This window comes from Micromys minutus (assembly GCF_963924665.1).
Source record: "Micromys minutus genome assembly, chromosome: 30".
Classification (NCBI taxonomy): domain Eukaryota; kingdom Metazoa; phylum Chordata; class Mammalia; order Rodentia; family Muridae; genus Micromys; species Micromys minutus.
In genome coordinates this window covers 16,228,416-16,255,137 of record NC_137965.1, presented here as the reverse complement: position 1 = coordinate 16,255,137, position 26,722 = coordinate 16,228,416, and the positions used below count along the sequence as shown (strand labels likewise).

General features: G+C 45.7%; 1 protein-coding gene across 1 annotated transcript in view; it reads right to left on the bottom strand.

Annotated features, from left to right (window-relative positions):
* The window catches only part of TIAM2 (TIAM Rac1 associated GEF 2), a 122,079-nt gene that overhangs the window by 60,326 nt on the left and 35,031 nt on the right, over positions 1–26,722 (bottom strand). Inside the window, exons 5-12 of the mRNA XM_080941549.1 lie at positions 24,480–24,652; positions 22,854–23,078; positions 12,845–13,030; positions 11,962–12,108; positions 10,742–10,813; positions 2,286–2,444; positions 549–653; positions 35–113 (exon numbers count right to left, since the gene is read on the bottom strand). Coding sequence (XP_080797675.1) covers positions 35–113; positions 549–653; positions 2,286–2,444; positions 10,742–10,813; positions 11,962–12,108; positions 12,845–13,030; positions 22,854–23,078; positions 24,480–24,652 — 1,146 coding nt within the window. The remainder of the gene's footprint in view (positions 1–34; positions 114–548; positions 654–2,285; positions 2,445–10,741; positions 10,814–11,961; positions 12,109–12,844; positions 13,031–22,853; positions 23,079–24,479; positions 24,653–26,722) is intronic.

Below are 26,722 nucleotides of genomic sequence, written 5' to 3'. Positions count from 1 at the left end.
CTCCTGGGGACAGGAGATGGCTCCTGACACTCACCAAAGTCAGTCATGTCCCCAGTCTTGGTTAGCTGCACGTCATACACGCTGAGTGGGAAAACTTCAATTTCATCATAAACCTAAGAACCGGAAAAACAGGGGAGTCAGGGGGTTCACACAACACAACCTTGTAGAATTATGTTGACACAGTTTTTCATGAAAAAAAATTACAGTGCTGTTTACATGAGGGTTGTTTACAAATCACATGCCAAACTCAAACAGTTTGCCCCCAAATTACAGTCCCAAAAATTTAGAGGCCATGCGGAGCCTGGGCAAAGAGCTGAGCTGGCAGAGAGCTCACTGGGGTGAGTGTGCATGCGTGGCCGTGGGTCTGACCCACACAGACTGGATGTGGTGGCCTACACTCGTATGTCCAAACACACAGGATGTGGAGGTAGGAGGATAAGAATCTCAAGATCATCCTCAGGTACACAGAATTTGAGGCCAGTCTGAGCTCGTGAGGTTGGGCGTGGGTATGGCTGGACAGCCCCTCTCGACCTCCAGCGTCCACTTGCCTGTTCTTGCATGTATTCATACAACGCAGGCACACACCACTCCACACTCTCATCGACCACCTTTCGGAGCTGGAGACCATAGTGAGTGGGTTCCAACTGCCTCATCTGCGAAGGAAACAACTGGTTACTCAGAGTCTAACTGCCCTGTCCTAAAACCATCGGCATTCAGGAGGTTTACGACAGACCACTGTCAACCCCCCCCCCCCCGAAACAACTGCATAGAATTTGCTCAGTCTAAAACTACGGAAAAGCTGAAACTCAAATGCGCCAACAAGAAAAGGAAGGGTCAAAACTCATTGGTAAGGTTTCCTCTGATGCCAGCACCACAGAGTATGGGCTCATTGCTGGGAAGTGATACACTTCATCACACAACTCATACCTCCCTTCGCTCGGCTGGGTCTCTGCCATACGCCGGACGCTGACTTTAAGTTGTTTGTCACTGGGACAGTAGAGAGATTTTTAAGTTGTCCAGACTTCAGAATTTCATACTTCAAAGTATGATCAAAGGGAAAATGTTTAAGTGCAGATAATTCTAATCTTTGACATTTTGTGTGTGTGTGTATATGTGTACGGGTATGTGTATGTTTCTGTATGTATGTGTATGTATGTGTATATGAGTGTGTGTTTGTGTGTGTGTATTTGTATGTATGTATGTATGACTGTGTATGTTTGTGTATTTGTGTGTGTATGTGTGTGTATGTTTGTGTGTGTTTGTGTGTGTGCATTTGTGTGTATGTGTGTGTATGTTTGTGTGTGTTTGTGTGTGTGCATTTGTGTGTGTATGTGTATGTTTGTGTATGTGTATGTTTGTGTATGTGTGTACATATGTATGTATGTGTATGTATGTATGTATTTATGCATGTGTGTGTATGTATGTATGTATGTATGTGTGTGTGTGTGTGTATGTGTGTGCCTCCTTCTCTTTCCCTCACTTGCATCTTCCCTGCACTTTTGACAGAAAAGCATTTATCCCAGACCTGTGCTCAGAATTTAGCTGACCTCTTACCTCGGACACCTTTTAACACCCAGAAAGCTTATCACTGTTTTCAATTCACTGTTTTCACTCACCCTCACAGATCAACACTGAGGCTTTTCTGAATAAAAGCCTTACAATACTGAGCTTGGAGGATGCAGTTAAGTTTATAAAAATACACAAAGACACAGATGCAGGGGACACTAAAGCTTCAAGGCCAAGTTAAAAAAAAAAGAGTTAAAGTCCTCTCCTGCTGTCTACCATGAAAGTCAGCAGAAGACCGTTCCCCGTGTACTTAACTCTTTCAGCTCTACTCTGCCACCTGGTGGTCTGAAAGCACTAGACATGCCGGCGCTGACTGGATTTGCCCTTCTTTAGACTGGAGATGAAGAACGGAGAATCGTAATTCATATGAGTGTCCATAAAGCAACTGTGAGTGGTAATGAGTTACGGGCTGAATAGCACACCAAGATACCGCATGTCTATGTAACGTGAACAGCAACAGATATCGGAACGCCTCTAGATGCAGATTCAGAGTTGGTGTGTGTGGTGTAATTCGGGGTCTTCACAGAAGCATGGGACCGTGACCTGAGGACTCATTCTTCAGAAGGGTGGAGAATTGGCGTATTAGCTAGAAAATGTAAGTATGTTCCCCTGTGTAGAAAGTTGGGTCTTAGACATCCGCCTCAAAACCCAACGCAGAGGAATGCAGCATCGAAGGCCCTCTCTATTCAAGTACGCATTTCTAAGGTAAAAGTCATCACCTTGCACGCCAAAGCCAGAACATCTTCCACCCTGTGCTCTGGCTTGATCATCACGGTAACGCCTTCGTTATCCTGGAAGTGGACATACGTCTGGACTTCCCACGTGCTGTCTCGGAGAGCGCTGTCTACTGTGGAGCCGCACAGATGCAGCTCATGGACCTGTGTGCGGTGAGAAAACGTAGACAGGTTAGACAGGCAAGAGTAGAAACCACGAGGGGAAAATGTCCCCTCAGTGCAAGCAGTTAGCACTGTAAGTTTTGCACACGTCCCACACTGGCCCCTCACATCACTCAGGGGCAGAGATCTACCAGTCCTGGGCTCTTGAGGATCTCTGCACAGACGGAGCTGAAGCCCAGGAAGAGGGACTCCGACTCGGCTCCAAGGTCGACTCAGAACAGCTCAGTCTCACTGTTATCGGGTCCTGATGGAGAAGGGTCACTGGGAAATGTACAGCTAAATCCCTAGTCCCTTTCTGGCTTCCAAAGGGTCTCATCCACAACAACTGACATCTGTCTGTCTGTCTGTCTGTCTGTGCCCTAGCTCGGCCCTAAACTCAACTCTCTGTACGCGTGATTCTCTTTTTCTCCTGTTTGAACTTTTAGAATCCAACTTTAAGTAAAGAGGACATTCCCCTCTCTGTCTTTCAGCTCTGTCAGGAAATCGTCCCCAAGCATACTACCCTCGGGAGCTTTTCCCAAAACACTCCCTTAAATCTGGACATCAAAGCCAGTCACTTCTGTGTTAATCTACTCAGGTACTAAGCCTCCAGTTAGATCCTTGCAGGAACACCATGGGGAACCTAACTCCAAAGCTACTACTTAGCTAGACAATAGTATCCGGGGAGGGGTTGGGGGGGGGGGAGGGGGGTTGTTAATTTAGGTAGATGTGTTGGTTTATCCCAACAAAGATGGGGAGATCTCCCAGTTTGAGGCCAGAACTCATTTTGAGCCTCATTTACAAAGTTAAGTTCCAGGCCAGCCAGCTACACAGTGAGATCCTGTATCTCAAAGCAGACAGACAAAATCCAACTTGCTAAGCCTCAGTTTACCACTCTGTAAAAGGAAGAACTGTTCTCATTACTGATATTTCTTAATTAACAAGGCGAGCTTTTATGAGCGAAGGAGTCCACCCGCAAACACGAAGACATCTTATAGGCCGGAAAGCATGACAGATGTGTGGATTCAGCACTCTCACGATGGCACGAACAACTCAAACCTCAAAGCAAGCACCCTGATGGGTCCCCTCACTGTGGAATCCATGTATTTCCATAAACACAGAATAAACTGCCCGAAGCCAGACCTGATGTGATAAAGACATTCTGAAGAACAGGCCCAGGCAGAAAAGGGAAAGGATCCGTCTTTCTGTGTCTTTGAAAATGTGATGTTCAGCTCTGAAGCCGCAGAACTGGACCTGTCAAGGTCAGCAGCACATTTTCCTAAAAAGATGCTCACAGCCAGGACCAACATCCCCCTCACACGAGGAAGAAAGGTAAAGACAGGGGCAGATACTCTCTTAATGGGGACTGTCAAATGAGCAATGGCTTCCTCTGGCTCAGTTCTCCTGGGCACTTGGGTCACTTTGGCAGGAGTTCTATCCAGCCACCAGGTAAGAGCAGGTACTGTCCTAACTAAGCTAAGGCTCCACTCTTACTGCATATTTTTAAAAAGCCCAGCAGAGGTCACTGTGGAGTAAGAAACATCAAGAGGTAGTCCACAAAAAGGAACAACAGAAACCACTTCACAGCAGCTCCTTACTGTCCTTCAAGAAGGTGAGTTGGGCAGGGACTCAGGAAATTCAAATTTATGCCCCATGGTGGCTTTTCACCCTGTCTCATCCCTGGCTGTCCATCAGAGGGAGATTTCTATACAATTACTCACAGCCACTCTCGGGTGGGTGCCGTCATTACCCTCCACTTACCAGGTAAGGAAAAGGGGGGTGCAGAAGTTCTGAGAAACGTTAAGCATACACAACTAACCCTATGGTATAGAAGGGCTCTGACCCCCAAAGTTTGGATATCAGTCAGGTCTCCCCACGTTGACATCACATAGAAACGGCAGCCTGCCAATTAACTTCTCTCCACAGCGAACACGACTTGGTGGTCTGGATTCCTTTCCCAGTCCCACTATACAAACGGTGCCCTGGTTGAACAAACTGTCTCAAGGGGCCTTCCCATAAAAAGGCACTCCCCTGCCTCTACACCTCTGCTAATTGCAATTGCTTTCCCCTGTTGCTCTGTGCCTCTTGGCTCCAGTGTCAGAATCCCTAGTTAAGGGACTCGCCATCCTAAGTGTTGGTCCTCTTCTCTCTCTCTCTGCCCCTACTATCCCCTTAACTCCCCACCCCATGCCCCGAATAAACTCTATTCTGTACTATACCGTCATGTGGCTGGTCCCTCAAGGGGAAGGGTACCCCAGAGGCATCTCCCTTGCTCCCATGCCTCGTCGCACCTCCATGGAGCATACCCCCCCCACACACACTCTCTTCATCTTCTTCCTAACACTTGACAGAGCATAATCCAGCTCACACAAAGGTTAGCTCTGGGCCCACCCACTTTAAGTGGCAAGGGAAATGACAGTAAGGTCTTTGTTTCTCCATCATAGTCTCCTCCGGTCCTTAACACAGTGTCTTGCACCCAGAATGCACCTGGGTACCAAAGAGATGGATGCTATCACACTCAACAAAGGTGAAAGGTCAAGGCTCGCCATTTGCATCCAGTTCAAATTTGCTTTCCCAGCGTCAGCTTCTTCATATTCCCAACTTTCAGAAAGACTAATAGCCAGATTGTTCAAGGAAGGCAAGGCCTGAAGGAAAGAGGTGTGTGACAGTAACGGAGGGGTGAGGGAAAGGATGACAGAAACAATCCTGTTATGCTCAACTGAGAACCTGCAGCTGCACAGAGGAGCCTACTTTTCCTCTGTCTCCACTGTGCACAGAAGATGCCTATCCAAGGCCAAGGCCACCAGAGACCTCCCACAATGACAAGTCAGGCGTGCTTTGTGCTGTACCATGCAAGCATGCACATACCTGCATGTGTGCTTGTATGCACATGCACACACGTGCACACACATGCATTCAATATAGAGAAGGAGAAACCTGGCTATTTGATGAAGTCAACAAAGTGGGATGGATTAATTGGAAACGGGGGGTGGGGGTGGGGAATAATGTCTATTTGATGAATACAGATTTCCTGAGTTATTTTAAGCTTTGCCCTTTTGGAGAGAAAGTTGCTTTGATTTCCTCAGTCAGCATCTAAGCTGAAACCATTAGCATTTCAGTTTCAAGAGTTAGACAAAAAGTTCTCTTATGTCCTTTTCATAAAAGAAAAAAAAATCCCCAAACTAAACACACCACACACACACACATACAAGTAGGATAGCTAGAAATTTTCTTCACACACCCCTTCTCAAAGGTGCTTGCACAGAATCCCAATGGAAGAGTTAGGGGAAGGACTGAAGAAGCAGAACCCCCTCCCCCGAGCTCCCAGGGACTAAACCATCAACCAAATAGTACACATGGAGGACCCAAGTACAGCTGCATGTGTAGCAGAGGATGGCATTGTTGGGAGGGGAGGCCCTTAGCTTTGAAGGCTGGATGCCCAGCGTAGGGGAACACTAGGGTGGTGAGGTGGGAGTGAGTAGGTGGGTGGGTGGGGGAGCACCCTCATAGAAGCATGGGGAGGGGGGAGGGGATAGAGGATTTGTGGAAGGGAAACCAGGAAAGGGGATAGCATTTGAAATGTAAATAAATGAATATCCAATATAAAAACAGAAGAACTCAATCAGAGGTGCATAGTTGGCTACCTCCATCAAGTGTTGTGTGGCCCTACTTACTTCTCTCCTACTCTGACCTGCCTCCCTCCAGCCAAAAGATCATTTCCAAAGCCCTGTTTAAGTTCTCAGTTCCTGGAGAACACAAAGAAAAGAAGCAAAAAGGGTCCAGGTCAAAATCTCTTGTCTTGCTGCCTGGTAACCTACTGTCTTAACTCCTCCCTCCCCTTAGAGGTGACCACCAAAAGTTCCAGCTTCACAGCTTCACAAAGTCACCCCATGAGGAACGGCATTTGGGAGACATACTGAAAACCTTCTTCTGGGACAATGTCTGAGCACCCTACCTGCCTTAACCCCACAGTTCAGTGACAGCCACTGTCCAGAACTGCACGAGAATTATTCCTGTTCTGAAACTTTGGGGAACCTGGGGTGGGGTGTAGAGTTGGCTCCTCACAGCCCAACTCCTGCTGGCCATCTAGGAACTGGGAGCCCCAGTGAACTCCAGCCCCAATCACAACATTCTACCTTAGCAATTGCAAATCAAGCTAGCTTTCCTGATGGAGCAACACCTACACTAGTGAATCATCATCATTGCACTAATGGTTCCAAATTACTTAGACTCAGTATATCACAGGGGCAGGTGGGGGGACCCTGTGCATTCTCGCAGCAGATGCTTTTGGGTTGAATGGCTTATAATTATTGCCTGGATCATTGTAGGGACATGAGTAGCAAAATCACAGTGTCTGTCAAAAATCGGGACCCACCCCCCCCACCTCTCCAGCCCTTCATCCCCCCCATCCCACCCCACCCCCACCCCACATAGCTGATAAAAGGAGAGTCTATTAGCAAGTGAGATGAGGGGACAGCACAAAAGAAATGATCTGTTCTGGTTTTTCTTGACAGCTCGTATCACGGAGGATGTAGTGTTTACTTCCTTCTTGGGCAGATGCCCAGACACCAGTGGGTTAGGAAGGAATAACAAAGACCTGACTGGCAAGATCTGTGTATGGAAAAAGACAAACATGGACACACACATGTGCATATGCTGTGGAAGGTTCCAGACCAGCATTCTATTTAAACAGACTGTGCCACGGTCAACAGTTGGTTGTCTCGTTCACATTTTCCATTTGAGAAACCAACGCCAGGATGTCCAACACTCCCGATGCCCCACCCCTCCCCCCCAGTCTGGAGCTGGTAACGAATGTGACAATGCTTCATTCACCCACTGCCACAGATAGTCAGGACACCCCAGACAGATTTACAGGAGCAGAGGCCAAGGTTAGGGGCTGCCAGGGCTGCTGTGGCTTTCTGGGGCAGCTGCCACCCTAACTCAGTGGGGGATTTGTTGACACATCTCCATTACAAACACCTCCCTGCCAAACACTGTCTGAGACTCCTTATTACTCATCAAGGAGGCTCTGAAAAGCTCTCATTTGGGGCTAGCCAAGGTGTCCTTTAAAAAATGCTCCAAGAAGGCTGGCTTTCCTCCAGCACTAACAGGCTTCCAATTAGGGTGACTCACTGAGAGACCCTTACAGGATGTACCAATTATGGTGGGCTATTTAAAAGGGGGTTCAGCTCCTCCTTCACAATGGCCTTTCTGTGTGACTTCAACACACATAATGTACTTACTGTATAAAAACAGATGGTTTGTGTGCTACAAATATGCTCTGTGATTAGCATAAGACAACCAGTGAATGATAATTGTAATTATTCAACCAGCCACACGCAGAATTCTCAGCCAAAAGGGTATTTTAAAAAAGTCCTCTTTTCCTTTAAGCTGCAGTTCAATTTGAACCTGGACTTGTGTTCTGTGGCACAGGACAGAAAGATGTACCATTAAAGTAGGCAACACAGAGATGGAAAGTCTCCCATATCCCTCCACAGGGTTTCATCCTTAAATGGAGCAAAGAGGGTGGAGAGAGAACCTGGGGAGAGGCCTTTGGTAGCTTTGGTGGAACTTGGGGGTTCAGCTAGAGTGGAAACCTGAACCTGGTTTAAGTAAGCACGGACCTTCATCATCAATAATTATTGTAGCAAACTTTTCAAAGTCTGCTCTGAGGGTCTCACTCCTTAGACTTTTAAAATAAGAACTTTCTTTGTTATATAATGTTTAAAGAGATGCAATTGTAAAATGCTGGGCTTTTATCAGAGACCAACACTTCTCAGCCATTGACGGACAACAGCTAATACACACGATTAGTAAACACTATCACAATGTTGACATGAGCTGTGGGCTTAGAATACACAGGACACTTACACTGACCAGAGCCAAGGCTTGTGAAAGGCTCTTCAAAACAACAACAACAACACACACACACACACACACACACACACAGAGTCACACACACACTTTCATGCACATATACACACACCCTCTCACATGCACATACTCATATACTCAACATACATTCATACACTCACACACACTCATACAGACATACTAACACACATAATCACACTCACATATACACATACATTCACTCTCTTACACACTCACATACACTCATATATACACACACATACCCTCACACTTATAAACACATTCCGCTCTCTCACACACTCACACACACATACTCTCACACTCACATAATCAGACACTCATACATACTCACACAATCACACGCTCATACAAACACATACTAACTCACTCTCACATACGCACACTCATACATACACATACACTCTCACATTGATATACACATTCACTCTCTCACACTCACACACTCTCATACCCACACATACTCACATATACACACTCATACTCACACTCACATATACATACTCATACTCACACTCACATATACACACCCAAAACACACCCATACACACACACACTATTCAATAGGACAGGGCAGGACACAGAGAGAATGTGGCAAATCTTGGTGACATATTGACCACAGGATTACGTCAAGTTCTCCAACAACAGTATGATTGGACAGAGGTTTTAAATCAGCTCTGCAAGTGTACAGAGGCCACAGAGCAGGAGATGAACAGTGTTCCTTATGAAACAGTGCTCACTTACATAGCGTCCTTTATAGAAAAGAAAAATTGGATGCAGCTTTTCTGTCTACCCATGGCTTGTGAACTTTAGCAAAAAGAGCACAAAACAGGAGATTCCTGGCTCAAGCCACCCCTTCCCACAACCTTCTCTTGGCAACCATGGTCCTGGGAGGATGCGGGTGAGAGAAAACAATTCCATAGACTTTCCAACTCGTCCACACTCATCCTACAGGCAGCAGGGCGCCTGGGGCTGAGCTGACATGCGGGAGGCACAGCTTTAGCAATAGCGGAACACTAGAGAGACTGTACCCAGTTTCACAGGGAGGCAGAACACATTAGCTGTCTATGCTGAGTATTTTATATCACCAGGGGACTCCACTTCCTCCCAACTGCCAGTGTCTAACTCGGAATTTTTTTTCAAACTAAACTCCCAACTTATCAAATTATTTCCATTCATGTGTTGGGTAGTTTTGGCAAAGACAGAGTCTGTCTGTCCATGCTGATCACTACCAGGCTTTCCGATTTTAATTTTTATTGATTTTTTTAAATTTATGTTGGTGTAAGAGAATGTGCATGTGTGTGTGTCACTTGTATGCAGGTGCCCATGGAGGTCAGGAGAAAGCATCAGGGTCTCCCAGAGCTGAAGTTCTAGGCAGTTGTAAGCTGCTGTGTGGGTGCCGGGAAGCAAATTCAGGTCCACTGTAGGAGCAGCAAACTCTAGTAAATGTTGAGTCATCTCTTCAGCCCCATCATCAGTGCTTTGGAATTATCTGATTATGTTATATGCATGTGAATCTGCGAACCAAACACACACATGCCTGGTGCCCTCAGACACAAGAAGAGAACATCCAGTTCTCCTGGAACTAGAATTACATACAGGTGGTTGTTAGCCACCATCTGGTGCTAGAAAAATGAACTCGGAGACTGTTGAAGAGCAGTAGACATTCTCAAACTCTGAACTCTGTCTCTCAAGGCCCACTCCTGACTTTTACCTTTGGTGAGTAGCTCAGATACCTATTAGAAATAAAATTAAAGGCAAAGCTATCTGCTGGAGGCACAGCTGGAGAAACTGACTAATAATAGAAACCATGGCTTTTCGAGAAAAACAGGAGTTTGGGAAAAGTGAAGAATGAATGTAACCATAAGCACATCCAAGCAGTGCATCCTTGGTCCTGACTACACTCTGGATCTTGGAAACAGAAGCAACCCTAGAGGCCAGAGAACACTGCTCAACCTCACTGAGGATACCTAGAGAAGCACCTGCAAGAAGGCCATGGAGGAAGGCCATGGAGGAAGGCCATGGAGGAAGGCCATGGAGGAAGGCCATGGAGGAAGGCCATGGAGGAAGGCCATGGAGGAAGGCCATGGAGGAAGGCCATGGAGGAAGGCCATGGGGAAGCTGTAACTTGAGCTTCACTAATATTCAAAGGAGAGTCTGGGAACTGCTTAGGAACAGGGTCTACACCAACAAGGCAGCTGGTGAGGTACTAATTTTAAGGTGGTAATGACATAATTTTAAAAGCCTCCAAAAATTTCTTAGCATTCAGGGAACACCTCTTAGCTTACTTAGTACAACCATTTTAATTCTAAACTTGTCTTTTAACATATCCATGGGAAGACTCTAAACCAGCATCCTCAGCTTAGTCAACATAAAACAAGATGGCTGCCCTGGCCCGCCATGTTTACCTCACTGGAGTTACTGGAGTTTTGAGGTAGCTGAGTTCCAAGAAATCCATGGCTGTGGCTCAAATCAAACATCTGACAGAGAGAGAGAAGCAAAAAGGCTGATGAAATGGTTCTGCGGTGTTCCTTGGCATCCACATGTTTTTTAGTTTAAAGACTGAAGTTGTATAACATTTTATTACATTATCCATTTCACAATCTGTACTACTATTCAAATATGAGCCTTCCCTCTGCAGAAAAATCTGCTTTTCCCCCCATAGCTTCATACTTACTTTACTGTGATGTTTCACAGTATTCAAGTCATCTTAAAATTTCTCAACATTGCTTTTTTTTTTCTAACTAATTATGCATTTCAGAAGATGAGGAACAGAGTTGGCAAAGCCACAAAAATCAATCTTATACGTGTTTTTAATGTGCTTAGAATAAATATTGGAAGACAATATGTTAATGAATGTTTTTGTTTGAAGACAAAAAGACTAAAAATCATTCTTTTTTTTTTTTTTTTTACTTTTTAGTAAATCTTATTTCTGAATTGTATAGAACACTAACATTAAACATTCAACTAGGAATCCCTAATAAATCAATTTCATTCTGCTGTGTAAGTACTGACTTCATATCTTTTTTTAAAAACAAAAAATGTTCAACCAAATGCTTTTGTTTATTAAGAAATCTTTCGTTGAGAACATTTAGCAGATACACGGAGGCAGACAGTAAGGCTCATTTAGTTAACTAAGTGGTATTTCTAAGAATAAGCAAGTTATCCTGCCATCTATCACTTTATCATTGGAATTACATGAAGTTATCTTGATTAATATAAAAATTGACCTTGACATTATATGCAGAATATAACTGTGGCAGTTCCATTCAGAAAATGTAGGTCCAATATTAGCCAATGGACTAACTATAGTTGGTTAACCACTACCTATAACCGACAAACAGCTACATCTTGCAAGTAAATAAAAATGCAAGTAGAAATGGAGGTGTCAAAAATGTAACCCAGGGCTAGAGAGATGGCTCAGTGGTTTAAGAGCACTGGCTGCTCTTCCAGAGGTCCTGAGTTCAAATCCCAGGAACCACATGATGGCTCACGATCATCTGTAATGGGATCTGATGCCCTCTTCCGGTGTGTCTGAAGACAGCGACAGTGTATTCGTATATAATAAATAAACAAATCTTTTAGAAAAGTCACCCAATCTTCTGTTCCTCCCATGTCAAGAACTCACCTGAGTTATGGAAGCTCTCTTCTCCCTCCCTTTCCTTGCTAGAGTGTCCAGACCTTTCAGTGAAGAAAATATGCCTTTCTTGCTTTTGCCTCTCTGGGTAAGGGAAAGTGTTCTTTTTCTGAGAGCAGAATCATCCCGGGAACATACCTAATGAGAAACATAATTGAGAAACATCTGAAAGCCCATCAGTGTCTGCACTGTAGCGACTCAGCCTGTGTGTGTGTTCTGACACAGTAGCGTCCGTGTCTGCCCCATAGTTCACACACAGAAATCAGCCTCCACAAAGGCCTTACCTAGACAGCACAAGCCAACATCCAGATGGGCCCACAACAGGCGCAGAGTCAGCTAAACCACTCCGAGCTCTTCAAAAGATGAGGCAAAAGCCAGAAGCAAGTTCAGACCCTACCCATGGGGCTGCCAGCACTACAGGCATTGTGGTTGTATATATGTGTTCGTGTGTCTGCAGGTGCATGGGGTCCCCAAAGGTCGACTTTGAGGGTCACTCCTCAGGCAGCATTCACCTTGTTTATTCTGCTGTGCCTGTGTATAAGCATGTGCATACATGTGGGGGCACGTGTGGATGTGTGTGCCCAGGGGAGGCCTAAAGTTGACATCAAGGATCTTCCCCAGTCCCTCTTCCACTTTGTTCTTTGAGACAGAGAATATCAATCCAACTCAGAATTCATTGGGAGTTTCACTTCCAATTAACAGGTAGACCCCTAGGATAAGCATCTGAGAAACTGCAAACTACAGTCCCCTCTGTTGGTCCCCAGTACCCAGCCCCCTGGTGATCCTTGTCAGCTACTACGTTAACTTCCAGCAGAGGCATTAGCCAGCTGTAGAGAGGTGCAAGCCACTGACCCAGCCTTCCCTAGGAACTTACCAGAGCATGGAAAGACGAAACAGACAGGACGCCCAGCCTGCCAAGAGCCAGCTTGGAGGGGCGGCTGGTGGCAGCAAGGAGACTCTTGGGGTTTGGTAACTCCCCACCTTGTAAGCTCGCCAAATAGCAACGCATACGGAACAAGTCCATGTGGAATTTTTCCAGGTTCTGCTCCCATTGCCGGATCTTAAACAGCAAGAAGAGAGGTGACTTCGACCTTAGCGACAAGTCTGTGCAGCTCAAACTGCAAATGCAATTCCTTACACAGCCCTGAAGGAAAAATTACTAGCAGCTGGAGCTGTGTGGTTTCAATCTGTTGTTCCCTACATGTTAACACCCTTCTACTGGAAATTACTAGGTCACAGTCCTACACATACAGACAACCGAACATACTTCATCAGGACAGCCAAGATCAAAGGTAGCTGGTGGGGGGGGGGGCAATAGAGTGACATGTCAAAGTGCATGACAGTTACAGAGCCACAATGCTGACACTCATGGGATGTAATGTCTCTTCCCATTTAAATCCCAGATCCTCTCTTGTGGGTCATGACCCCTTGGGGGGGGGTGACATATCAGATATTTTGCACATCAGACATTTATATTACAATTCCTAACAGCAACAAAATTACAGTTATGAAGTAGCAATAAAATAATATGATGGTTGCGAGTCACCCTAATGTAAGTAACTGTATTGGGGGGGGGTCAACAGCATTAGGAAGGTTGAGAAGCACTGCCCTACAGTATGAGATGCACACAGACAAACTCAGCATGTGTGGTGGCAGGGACCTGACGTTTCAAAGCAATGACAAGCCAGTGCTCTTCAGAGACAGGACAGATATTTAGCACTCGATGCTATTCAGTGTCTGGGGGAATAGCAACCACCTGTAGATCTGAAATTAAATTAAATTAAAGCAGCTACAGACACTTATACAACAGAAGCTTCCCTGTACTTCTCCAAAACAAGGAGTCATGAGCTGGCAAAGAAATGCCACCAAATGGTCTTTGTCGAGGGACCTCTTTCCTACACATCACAAACACAAGCTTATATAAAATGTGACCTCCATTTGCACACAGATCAACAGGCAGAATGAATGAGGCACGGGGGATTTGATAACATAAGATTCAGAACAGGGTAGGAAGCTGTCGTTCCACAGGTCTGGTGGGCACCTCCACATGGCCTACGGTGGCCACTGGGCAGGACTCTATCAAAGGTGACAGATTTTCTCAACACCAATGGCATCTCCTATTGGCTGTGTCATTCGGCATCATGGAGAACCAGACAGAACCACCCCTCCCCATATCGGTCATCCATTCTGAATAAACAAGCATTAGAAAGATTTCCAGCCTTGAACACCATCCCCCATCCAGGATTTTTCAAAAACCAAAAATTTGGGGTGTTCTCCAGACTTCTTCTAAGTTCTCTTCTTTCCCCTTCTACAAGTTCAACATGAAACTTTCTGCATGAAACAAATGCAATGCACGTTCTGAGGGTGGAGCTTAGGTCTGGGGGAGTGGCTCAGTTCTTGGGGTACAGCTCAGTTCTAGGGGTGCAGTTTGGTGGGTAGAACGCTTGCTTTCTTACATTCCCAAACCCCTGGGCTGGATAGAAGGCATAGGCAAGGTCAGCCATTTAAGGTCATCTTCAGCTACTTAGCATCTTCCTACGTCCAGTGAACAAAGTTTTAGAATAAGTCATCTGTGTTTGAGTGTGTGTGTGTGTGTGTGTGTGTGTGTGTGTGTGTGTATGCACATGAGCTCTATGCTGCATGCGTGGAAGTCAGAGATAACTTTTGGAAGCTTCCTTTCCTTCTACCTCCACATGGGTACCAGAGATCAAACTCAGGTCAGTAGGCTACATCTTAAAGCCACATCACCAGTCCCACACAGAGGGAAATGTTTCATGATGAAATCCCACAGGAAACTCCCAGGTCTAAGCACCAACACAAACTCAATGAGGAGTTTCCTCTTCGTCGGTAACACAGCTGTGCTCAGTGACTGTGCTCCAAGATGTTCTGGAGAGCTGTAAATGGACGGATGGGAGGGAGAAGAGATGAAGCCGATGACAAAAGTCATGATGACGCAAAGGAACACATGATGCATTCAAAGACAGACAGCGGCATTCCTGCAGTACCCTCTTAGGAAAGCATTTTCTCTCACTTGCTCATTCATTTGTAACATCTGGCCCAATTGTCCATGACTAGGTTTGGCCTAAAACGTAGTTTATTTTTTCCTTTTTGGTGGAGTGACTTTTCAAATCACTTGCCTTGTGCTTTGCAAACAGGTCCTATGTTCACCGAAGATCCCAACCAGTGACGACGATCACTAAAGTTGACTAGAGGCTAAGACAGCAAGTCCTAGGCAGCCACCTAGTTTTGCTGTGCTTCCTTGGAGATAAAAGTCACCCATTTTACAGCCAGGAAATTTTCCTTCAAATCAAACTGGAAGCTCCAAGTTACGGGAGTCAGGGAACCAAGACTCTATCACTCATTTATAGTAAGTCGTATAACCCACATTTAGTCAGCAAGCGAAGTGTTGTGTATCTTACTGAGCACTCAAGAGCAGATTTGGGTTTGTTCCTGTCTCTGCCACTTATCCGCTGTGAACTATCAGAAACCTCACCCACCTGAAGGTCTGCTTCCCTCATCCCTCAAATGGACGCAGTCTGCCCATCTCCACTGGGAAGAGGGATCGGAAAATCAAATATAACCATATGGGGCTGGAAAATGACTCTGAGAATCCTCAGCCAGAGAGGAAACTAGGAGAGGGGAAGGCACAGGAGGAAGAAAGGAAGAGAAGGGGCAGACGCAGAGAAGAGAAGAGTTGTGTTTTCTACAATGAGGAAGAAAGACTTCTGACTCATGGAAGGGGCCAGTTAATGCTGATTTTTAATCTGGCAGCATCCAGAATCTCCCAGGAGATGCTCTGAACACAGCTTTGAGGGGGTACCCAGATAAGACAAGAAGACCTATCCTAAATGTGGGAGGCGCCATTCCACAAGCTGAGCACAGCAGCCTTTTGTCATAGCAACAAGGGAAGTTCCCGGAACCTCACACGGATGTCTAATCACTCACCGTGTCCAGAAAATAACCAAAGATGTGAGAAACGGGGTCTGTGTTCTGCAGCAGGGGTAAGCAAAGCTACAGGAGACAGCTGGTAATCAGCATGCCCAGCGAGGAGAAACACAGAACCGAGAGCCAGGAGACATCCTAGACAGAACCTGTGTGAGGACTGTCAGGGGCAGTCTTGGAGGAAGTAGCCCATAGGCCCTCGTGAGAAATGAGCTGTGGAGTGGACCAGGTGTCAGGAGGTAGCATGTGTGTGCACCATGCAGAGTCTTCTCTGCCTGTAAGTCCCCAGAAAAAAACAGTTGTGAGGAAGCAGTCTAAGAGAAAATAGCCAAGTAAGTAGGGTTCTGGATGAATGCTAGAGTGGACAGCGGTTCATCTTCAATGCCATGGGAATGCCGAAGGGTTTTGAAACCAGGAAACCTCGAGACTTAACGTGTTGGTTACATGTGAATACTGCTGACTGTGTAAAAATATGTCACCCTACCCAGGGCACCTTTCTCTGCCCCTCTTCTGGTTAAAGCCTCATTTCTAAGAAGTAATTCAGATGGACCCTCCCCAGAAGTTTCCCAAGCATACACAGAACATTAAATCTTTGCTCACTGTCTTGCCCTACACTGTAAAACTGTCGCTCTAGAGTCATCCTCTTGGGTTGAAATTACAGGTCCAGTCCTGTCAGGCTTCCAGATGGAGGACACTCTGAGGACATCATGTCACCCAGTCTGCACATGTGCCTGGCCTAGAGTAGGTACTGCATAGAAGGTCGCTGAGTTAGACTACATTTGTTCTGGTGCCCCACACACTTCCCCCACCTCCCCGCTGACCACTAGAGAAAGCCCATATCTGTGGATCACACCTCTGTCACCTAGCCTTGTCCCCAAGCCCCTCCACAACACTTCTCCATTCTCCACCACAAATCACGCCCCTCACCCACACACATCATGTTACACTTTTTTAAAAGCTGTGTGCACACTGCTCCTTCACTGTGGTTTCTAGATGTCTCAACACAATGCACCCTTCTTTATCATCTTAAAGCTTTAAATAAATATATAGAAGGATGCCTAGGCTAGGGTGATGGATGTGGACCCACTGGTGGGGGAAGGGGTGGCGGTGTTCTCCAGACACCAGAGCAGCCCTGGTAGCATCCGGGTACTCCCCTTCCCAGCCCACTCTTTGATGAGCAGACCCCTGGTCTCTGAAAAGGGCCCACAATGAGACAGGCTGGGGCAATGGTGGCAAAGCCATCTAGGGGAAATGCCAAGACTGCCTAAGGCTGGTGAAGCTCTTGTCCTTATTTACTTGTGGGAAATAATAAACGGAAAGGAAAATGAAGCACTAACTGGACTTAATTTACAACACTTCCTCCCTGGAGACTTCAAAGGCACTCCCCATGCGGGCACACAGAGGGGTCTGGTGCGTATTGGACACGCTCAAATGACCGTTGCATCATCTTCCCTGTGAAACAGCCCAGAGGCCGGGACTGTAGCATGGTTTATTTTAAGCCAAGCCTGTGACCTCCGCAGCAGCATGAAACACAGCCATTGTTGCCATGACAATGCCTAATTAGAAAAGGAGGTTGACAACCGTTTTCTCCACCCATCGACTTCAAAGAGATCCTGGTTTCAGAGACTTTATCTATCTGGCATGATGTCATCTACAGCGGAGGATCTGGTCTTATGTGCCTAGATCGGAAGTTTCTGGAGTCCCTGGGACAAAATGGACATGAAGTGTAGAGCCCAGCGGCGACTTCTAAATGGCAGTGAGCTAGAGCACTCCTTCACAATGGGAAATTGTCAATAGGTGGTTTGCAGAACACATCAAAGATGCATGGGCGCTGGGGACTCCTTGGTCCAAGCCTGTGGATAACTGTGTTCCTAGTTGGAGACTTAAAAGCAACCCCAAGCCTAGGAGAGGAAGACCTGGAGAAAGATGTCCCAAGGTTAAACGCAGGAATCAAGTCAGTTAAATGAACACTAGAAGCGCCTACACCAGAGTATGTGTGCAAGGGACACTGCACAGTTGAGAAGAGTACAGAACACAGACGGGGAAGAAGATGGACATAGTGTCAATGACACATAAAGGCACGCCTCTCCCAGCTGAGCACTCTCTGACCCACCAACATTCTCGGTATTCTCGAGGGCATTTGTCTAATTCTTAATTAACTGTCTCTATTTCTACCTCTATGCATACCTGCCTGGTACCCATTCTTTGTTCTGAGGCACAAGAACCTAGAAGCTCATGACAGGTGCCCTCTGGACGCCAATCCATGCCCAGAACACACGTGCTTTTCTTAGGCTTTGGAGAGCAAGCGGCTCTCTACAGCTTCCTGACGGTTGAGTTGGGAGGAATGAGCCCAGTGACTGTAACTCCTGTTTCCCAGTACAGGACCCTTTGGGGGAAAGGTGACTAACATTATGGCCTTAAAAAGAATTCCAACATGGTAACATGGCATTGAAGGAGAATTTCTGAAGCTTACCTCAAGGAGTTTCTTCCCAGGAACCCAAAAAAACATTGTGAGATAGAGCGGAGGCGGATGGAGGAAGCAGGGAGAGATTAAGGCTGGGAGCAGGGGTGAGCTAAAACTAGAGTTAAGAGCTGGTAGCATCAGAACGCTATTCTCAAAAGAATTAATATGGTTCTGTCAAAGAGTGGGCAACGGGCCTCAAAGGATAACACCCCTGCACCTTTGCATGTGCTCTGCAAATGCTCTACACGTAAGCTACAACAGGAGCATGACTTTGTGTCTTTGTGACAGGGTCTAGCTAAGCTGTACAGGGTGGCCCGTCATTTGCAATGTAGTCTTGACTGGTTTGAATTTATAATCTTCCTTTTTTAGCCTTCCAAGAACCTGGGACCACAGACCTACAGCACCAGGCTCCAGTGATCATAATTTGTCAAAAGAACTCCTCTTTGGACCACCTAACCATCTAAGGCTCTCAGATTTGTGTAAACGGTAGCATTCATTCACCAACTACTGACACTGCAAAAAAAATATGTGGAATGTATGAGAGAGTGTGTTGTGTGTGTATATGTATGTCTGTGTTTGTGTATGTAAGTATGCACATGTGTGTGAGAGTGTCTATGTATATGTGTGTGTGAGTGTGTAAGAGTGTACATCTGTGTGTCAGTGTATGCATATGTTAGTGTTTGTGTGTGAGTGTGTATATTTGAGTGTCTGAGTGTGCATGTGTTGAATTGTACTTACAGCCACAAACCTCTGCCGTCTTTATTTATTTTTTTTACTTTATGTACATGAATTTCTTTTTCCTGCACGTCTAATGTCTATGTACCACACATGTGCAGTACCCACTGAGGCCAGTTGAGGGTATCAGGTCCCCTGGAACTAGAGTCACAGATACTGTGAGCTGCCATGTGCGAGCTAGGAATTAAACCCAGGTTCTATGCAAGGAGCAGACAGTGCTCCTAACCACTGATCCATCTCTCCAGTCCAAATTTAAATACTTAAAAAAAGCATTTGTTTAGGATTCTCTGGCCACAAAGAGGCTCAGAAACACACACACACACACACACACACACACACACACATACACACACACACACACACACACACATACATACACACACACACACACACACATACATACACACACACACACATACACACACACACACACATACATACACACACACACACACACATACACACACACACATACATACATACACACACACACACACACACACACACACACACACACACACGGGGCAGGGAGGACCAGAACCCTCTCAATGTTGCCACATATTCCCTTTCCCTCTTTACATATAAGTACCAGAACTCTCTAAATTGGGCATCGCTCCTCCAGAGCCCTAACACCGAGTCCTGAAGCTCAGCTTAAGAAAGCAGGAAGAGCTAACACCGTACATTTCCTGACACAGATCGGGTGAGGCTTATGAACTCAGTGACACTGGACTTCACAGACCATAATAAGCAAGCAGTGGCTGTGTATCCAGGACCACAGACTGGATAAGGAACAAAGGCCAGGCCAGGCTAGCTATTATCCCTCCAGCTCCCATTCGAGATGGCTCCTGCACAAAGTCGAAGTCACACCCTGCACACCACAGATAACTACTGACATTCGACAAAATATGTGTGTGGGGGGAGATACTGTATGTGTGTGAGTGTCTGTGAGTCTATGTGTGTGTGAGTGTATGTGAATGTGTGAGAGTGTGAGTATGTTTGAGTCTATGTGTGTGTGAGTGTGTAGGTGAATGTGTGAGTGTGTGAGTGTGTGTGTGTGAGTGTATGTGTGTGTGAGTGTATGTGAATGTGTGAGAGTGTGTGAGTGTGTGTGTCTGAGTCTATGTGTGTGTGAGTGTATGTGAATGTGTGAGAGTGTGTGTATGTGTCTGTATATGAGTGTATGTGAGTGTGAATGTGTGTGTGTGTGTCTCCATGTATATGTGTCAGTGTGTATGTGAATGCTCAAGGAAGCCAAAAAATTAATGACAGATTTTGGACAAATCAGTATTCAAAAGCTGTGTGCACATGAAACTATGGAAAGCAAGAAAAAAAAAAGAAAACAACTTATCAAGCAACTTATTAATCTAAGAAGAGCCCTGTAACCTAAATTACACCCTGTGACATTGTAGATTTAGTTATTGAATGAATATATCAAGACATTTAATTAACTTGGCTTGCTTTAAAATAATATCTGGGGCGGGGGGTGAGGCTGGAGAGATGGCTCAGCAGTTAAGAACCCTGACTGCTCTTCCAGGGGTCCTGAGTTCAAATCCCAGCAACCACATGGTGGCTCACAACCATCTGTAACAGGATCCAATGCCCTCTTCTGGTGTGTTTGAAGACAGCAACAGTGTATTCACATAGATAAAATAAATATTTTTTTTTAAAAAAATAATATCTAAGGACTCTTCTTGGGCACATGCATACTGTTACTAAAGTAAACATTTTTCTTTCTTGGTTTGTTTTGTTTATTTGAGGCAGGTCTCACTCTGTAGCTCAGGCTAGCCTAAAACTCATAAGAAAATCCTCATACGTCACTTTTAAAAAGCCGCATTCTAAGATGAAGACCACAGATGACAGTTAGTATTAGGCAATGCACCGAAAACACAAGAGACATGCAGACATGACCACCATTACACCTCTACTGGGGAAGTCTCTGCATCTCTCCTTGCTTCAGACAACTCTTGGGACTTTCTCCTGGAAACTGCCCCTGTGTGCTGGATCACAAGAACAATGGCTCTGTTCCCCCATCCTGTCTGCTGGGCGAGCTCTTCCCAGAGCCACAAGAGACCTGGAAGGAACGCCACCGCCTCAAGCTGTGCTCCAGGTAGGTCAAAGCCCCATGCCCTTGCTTGCCCTGCTTCCCTTCTGGCTTTGCCAGCAGGAACTCTGACCATGGAGATCATCTTCCCTAGGCACCGATCCATTCAGCGTCATAAACACTATAGAGTTCCAGAAAACGGCACTCGGCCATTTTTCTAAATCAAACCCCAGACACTTTGCAAGTTACTTGCTGCCAGACTTTTGTACCTGAACATCCAAGGCCTTTGCTATTTCCTGCCCCTCAAACACTTTCCCAGATTGCTACTTGTACCACACTCTATCCCCAACTTCAAGGCACTGCCTCCACCTCCAACCTGCGACACAGAAATGTAGTCAGGTCTCTATCGATACGATAAAAATACCGGAGAAAATCAACATAGGGGAGGAAAGAGCGTGGCTCACAGCTTCCAAGACTTCAGTATGTGGTCTCCTGGATGTGTGGTCTGGGCCTATGAAAAGGGAGGTCATGGCAGGCTGCAGGAAGCGGAGCAAAGCCATTCACCTCATGGTGGTTGAGAAGTGGGAGGGGGATTGGGGATGGGAAGGGGCCAGAGACAAACCCTCATTTGTCACATCGTCCAACAAGGGCCCAGCTCTTAATGCTTTTCTACTTGATCTGTTCATGGTTCCCAGTTCTTGTGATGGAAGGTCCCTCCTATGGGCACCATTGAAAGGAGATCTAGCCTTCAACATGCATGGGGGCATTTAAAATTTAACTCACAGCCAGAGGATAAAATAACCCCACCCAAGCCTTAGCATCAAAATCAAAACGGCCTGAATTGGGTGTCTCCCTCAAATCTCCCTGTCAGAGCCCTGATTCCCAAGAACTGGGGAGTGGTGCTTTCTGGGAGGTACGCAGATCATGCGGCAGAGCACTCATGAGTAGAATCGGTGTCCTTATAAAGAGAAGCCAGAGAATTCCTTTGCTTCTTCCACCAAGGACAGTCAGCAAGACACCACCATCTATGCCCAGGGAAGCGGGCCTCACCAGGCATGGTATCCACCCACAGCTCAATGGAGGGCTTCCAGATTCCAGATGCATGAACAGTAACTTTCTATTGTTCATAAACTGCTTCATTTACGGAGTTTGCTGCACGGCACCTGCCCCGATCCCAGCTGAGTGCCACATATTTGTCACGCATACAATTTAGCATTTCTATGCCAGTGTGCATAGGAGCCCCAAGCCGCCTCTCTCGCTACTTCTACCCTAAACCAAATGGTCCCTGCCCTCCTCCACCCCACCTAGAAATCCTTACCTGCTGCATAACTCAACAATGTCTTAAGGCCACCTTCTTCCAGGAACTCATCTTCAGCATTTCCTTAAGTTCCGTGTTCAACCTCAACCCTGTGGCCTCTCACAGTATTGAAGACTACACCAGCCATCACCTAATCTAGCCCATTCTAGAAGGTTCTTTATTGTCATGCTTCTCAGACTTGCTTTCTAGCTATATTACACATTTCTTAGAAATAAGATTCCTATTTCATAATTATTTTCGTATGTTCAAATCAGATGCATCTCTTAGAGACATCAGCATGTGCGGATCGGAGAAGATACAGCAACGGAGAATTGAGAAGGGAAAAGATGATTCCCACGAGAGTGTGTGTAGATGGCTATCATGTGACATGTAATCAGTGGTACCTGGTTCTCGATGGCCTTCCTGTTCTTGGGGTCACTAACCACAGACAGCTGCAGCTCCGCCATCTTCTTCATCTTACTGTCCATGTCTATCTTCTGGAGCAGGCTTCTGGTCTGGCTCCTCAGCAGCCGCACCGTGTCCTCTTTCCCATGCTTCTTTGCGAAGAGGGACGCGCACGCCGAGTGAATGGCAGTGACCCAGTTTTCCAGATCTGTCTGGCTAGTGGCCTAAGCATGGGATGGGGGCGGGAGGGGGAGGAACTGTTTGAGATTATTTGAACAGAAAAGTTCTCTCCAAAATGGAAGAGCAAGCTCTGATGTGTCAAACCCAAGGGGGTCTATTCACAAAACCAAAAGCAAGCCAAAAAACAAAATGTTTAGTGTCCCAAAGGTAAACACCCAACTCTGGTTCAAAGAGTCTATGCTGGCTGATTATAATTACTAGCTTGGGACAGCCTAGGGTCTCCCAGCACGTCTCTTCATGAGGCGTTGTGTAGATTAGTCTGGCCCATAGGCATGTCTATGGGGGACAGTCTTGACTGCTTCAATTTCCATGAAAAGGCCAGACTAAAAGTGGGAGCTTCATTCCCTGGCTTTGCATCATGGACCGTGTAAGAGTAGATAAAGTGAGCTGAGCACTAACTGTGTGCAAGTTGGTTTCTTTCTCAGCCCTTGACCATGAATGACTATGATATGATTGGCCATCGCAACCCCTCCACCCAATACTATGACTTCCCCACAGTGATGGACAGTGATCTAGAATCATCAGCTAAAGAAAATAATCCTTTTTCTTCTCAGTTGATTTTTGCCTGGGTGTTTCATCGCAGAAATAAAAGTAAGGTGGAAACCTTAGTGTGGCCATCAGAAAGACAAGGAACCGAAACAGTCCACAGCTAAGTGACAGAAAACAAGGTCTATCCACCCACGGTGACATTACATCATACATACTACACTCGTGCTAGAAGCAATCCTGTACGCTCTTTTGGTTGTTGTCGGTGGTGGTGATGGTGATAGTTTCTCAACATAGTCTCTCTGTATAGATCAGACTATGCTGGAAACTTACTATATAGCCTAGGATAATCTTGAGCTCACAGTCATCCTCCTGCCTCAGCCTCTCAAGGGTTAGGTATGAGTTACCCCATTCCTGGCTTCTGTACAGCTTTATAAATCTACCTGTTCAAAGCCCAAAGTGTCAAGAAGACATGGGTGCTGAGCAACAGTGGCAGAAGTCAATGTGTCTCAACGCTATCCCAGGCATCATTATGGAATTGCTGGACAGTCTAATGGCAGATACCCTGGGTATTACTATCCAAAGGCAGCGGCCCTTTAGCAACACTTGTCCAGAAGGCTCTAGCACAATATTTATTCCCTTTGTCTTGGCATGGCATGGATATGAAAGGACTTCACAAGCACCAGAAAAATGCCCGTTACCATTACAGAAATGACCATGATCCTGGCACCAGCGAGTATGAGATGCCACAGTCTACTGCCAACACCCCAATCTCAAAGCTTAATGGAGAGCACTCACTGAATTCATGTCAGTGTTTTCCTGTTCAATTCTATTCATTTGCATGGTAATCAACTGGGCACCACCACCTCACCCCTCCATCTGTAGAGCAGCTGTGGTACCTGGAATAGGTAGACATCCCCATAGGAGTTACTCAGGCAGAACACGTGCTCCTTCTTGGGATGCTCTGGGACAGACTGCACGATGCTGTCCTCTGCGAAGAGGGCACACCGTGGTGCACTGTTCTGGTCCGCGGAATTCTTTCCATAGGTCTCATAAAACAGCAGGGTACAGCCTAGAAAAGACAAAAGCACAATGACCTGTCACACAACCAGACAGTGTAGAAAAGACATGACAGGTAAAATGACACAATCCTAAAACATCCCCAGACACCCGCAAGAGGCTGGTGTTTAAACAAGGAAACCATGGCACATACAACATACCTCGTTAAAACTCTCAGGGGGCAGAACCAAAACTGATGAGATCAGCTCAGTTTCACTAATCGATAACAATTCAGTGTGACTCTACCTGACTCCCCAGGTACTCTCTCCACACAGCTGTCCTACAAGGTTGTCAACGTGACATAGTCCCATCTATCAATAAGAAATTGAGGATGGAGTCACGTGTGTGAATGCCCCAGACATGACAACAGTGGAGCACGGATTTGAACTTGGGTCCTTGAAGCTCAGCATCCTCAATCTCAAGTACATGACCGTGTTATTGAGAATGTATTTATTCAGTGTGACAGGCTGAAAATAACCCCATGTGTGTTAGCTACGCTTATAGTTCACAGTGTCGGAAACTGGAAATATCTACTGAAATTGGCCATTTATAAGAAAACATCAAGCTGACCCTTTGAGTGTATACCAAACAACTTTACATATCTCACAAGCTAGAAGATGAACTATGACCCGATTGTAAGCATTGCTCTAAAAATGTCAGTACCTGTGATTTTAATGTTTTATTCTTTGTAATAAAGAATTACAGGTCAGAGAGTTTAACTTCAGTTTTACAACGAGGCAGAGTATTAAGCCAACCACTGCTCATAAGAAGCACAGGAGTATGTTTTCCAGCATAAGGCTACTTCAAACCTTCATCCAAGAAAAGTTTGTGTGCCCATGTATGCATTCATATATGAGCACTTGCATGTGAAGGTCAGAGGTCAACTTTGTGTCTTTTCTTAAGGCACTATCCACCTTGTTCACTGAGTCAGGCTTCCTTGGTTTTTTACTTCATGTATTTGGCTGGTCCAGAGTATTGGAGTATCTTTTTATCTATTTTATTGGGTTCTTGTATTTCTACCACTTTTCAGCCCCTATTCCAATTCAATCCCCTCTAAGCCCCCAACACCAGGCAGCAGACAAAGAAGGTTAGAGGGGAAGACCTCTTTTGGCCAATAAATTCTGCTGATTAGGGACATAGTTCCTTGGGGCAAGTCCCATCTTTGTCGTCAGGATATCCAGCAACCAGTTAACCAGTAATAATAAATGCAGCAGTGGGGCAGTCATGGGGAGCAACCATCTCGGATCTCTTGGGCCTCTCCCATTTATACCTGCCCAGGAGTTCTCAGAATTAAACTATCTGCAGCTGACAAAGATCATGCCCCTCCCAGAGCACACACGAGGAAAAACAAAATTGTGCCGAGGACAATCTGAAGCAGCCCTTTACCCCACATCTGGGATTAAATCAGAAACGTGTTCACATAACATCACTGGGTTTTTGTAAGAAACCCAAATTCTTACTGCACTACACTATACTACACACTACACTATACTACACACTAAACTATACTACACAGTACACTACACTATAGTATATATACACTATACTACACTACACTATACTACACACTAGACTATACTATACACTACACTATAGTATATATACACTACACTATACTACACACTACACTATAGTATACACTACACTATACTACACACTACACTATAATATATACTACACTATACTATACACTACAGTGTGCTACACTATACTACACCAGGATAGCAAGCATATACCACTGTGTCCTTTTTATAAAATGTAAGTTTTAAGGATCAAATTCAGGTTCTCTTGCTTGTATAGCAAGATTTTACTGAGCCATCTCCCCAGTGAAATAGTCCAAGCATTATTTTATGCACCAAGCAGAGACACTTCAATCAGTGGCGTGGTCCATGTGGATAGATACACTTCCCATCAACAGTGAGAAGCCTCCAGCCCATCGTCTCCAGCAGAGTGGCCAGGGCCCACCACTGTGTTCTGTCCTCCCTCAAGTTCAGATGTCTTAGAGATGATCTCATAGGTTGAGTGTGTGGTTACATAGCATGTGCAAGACCTGCCTTGTCTATCCCTACTCACACAAGAGCTC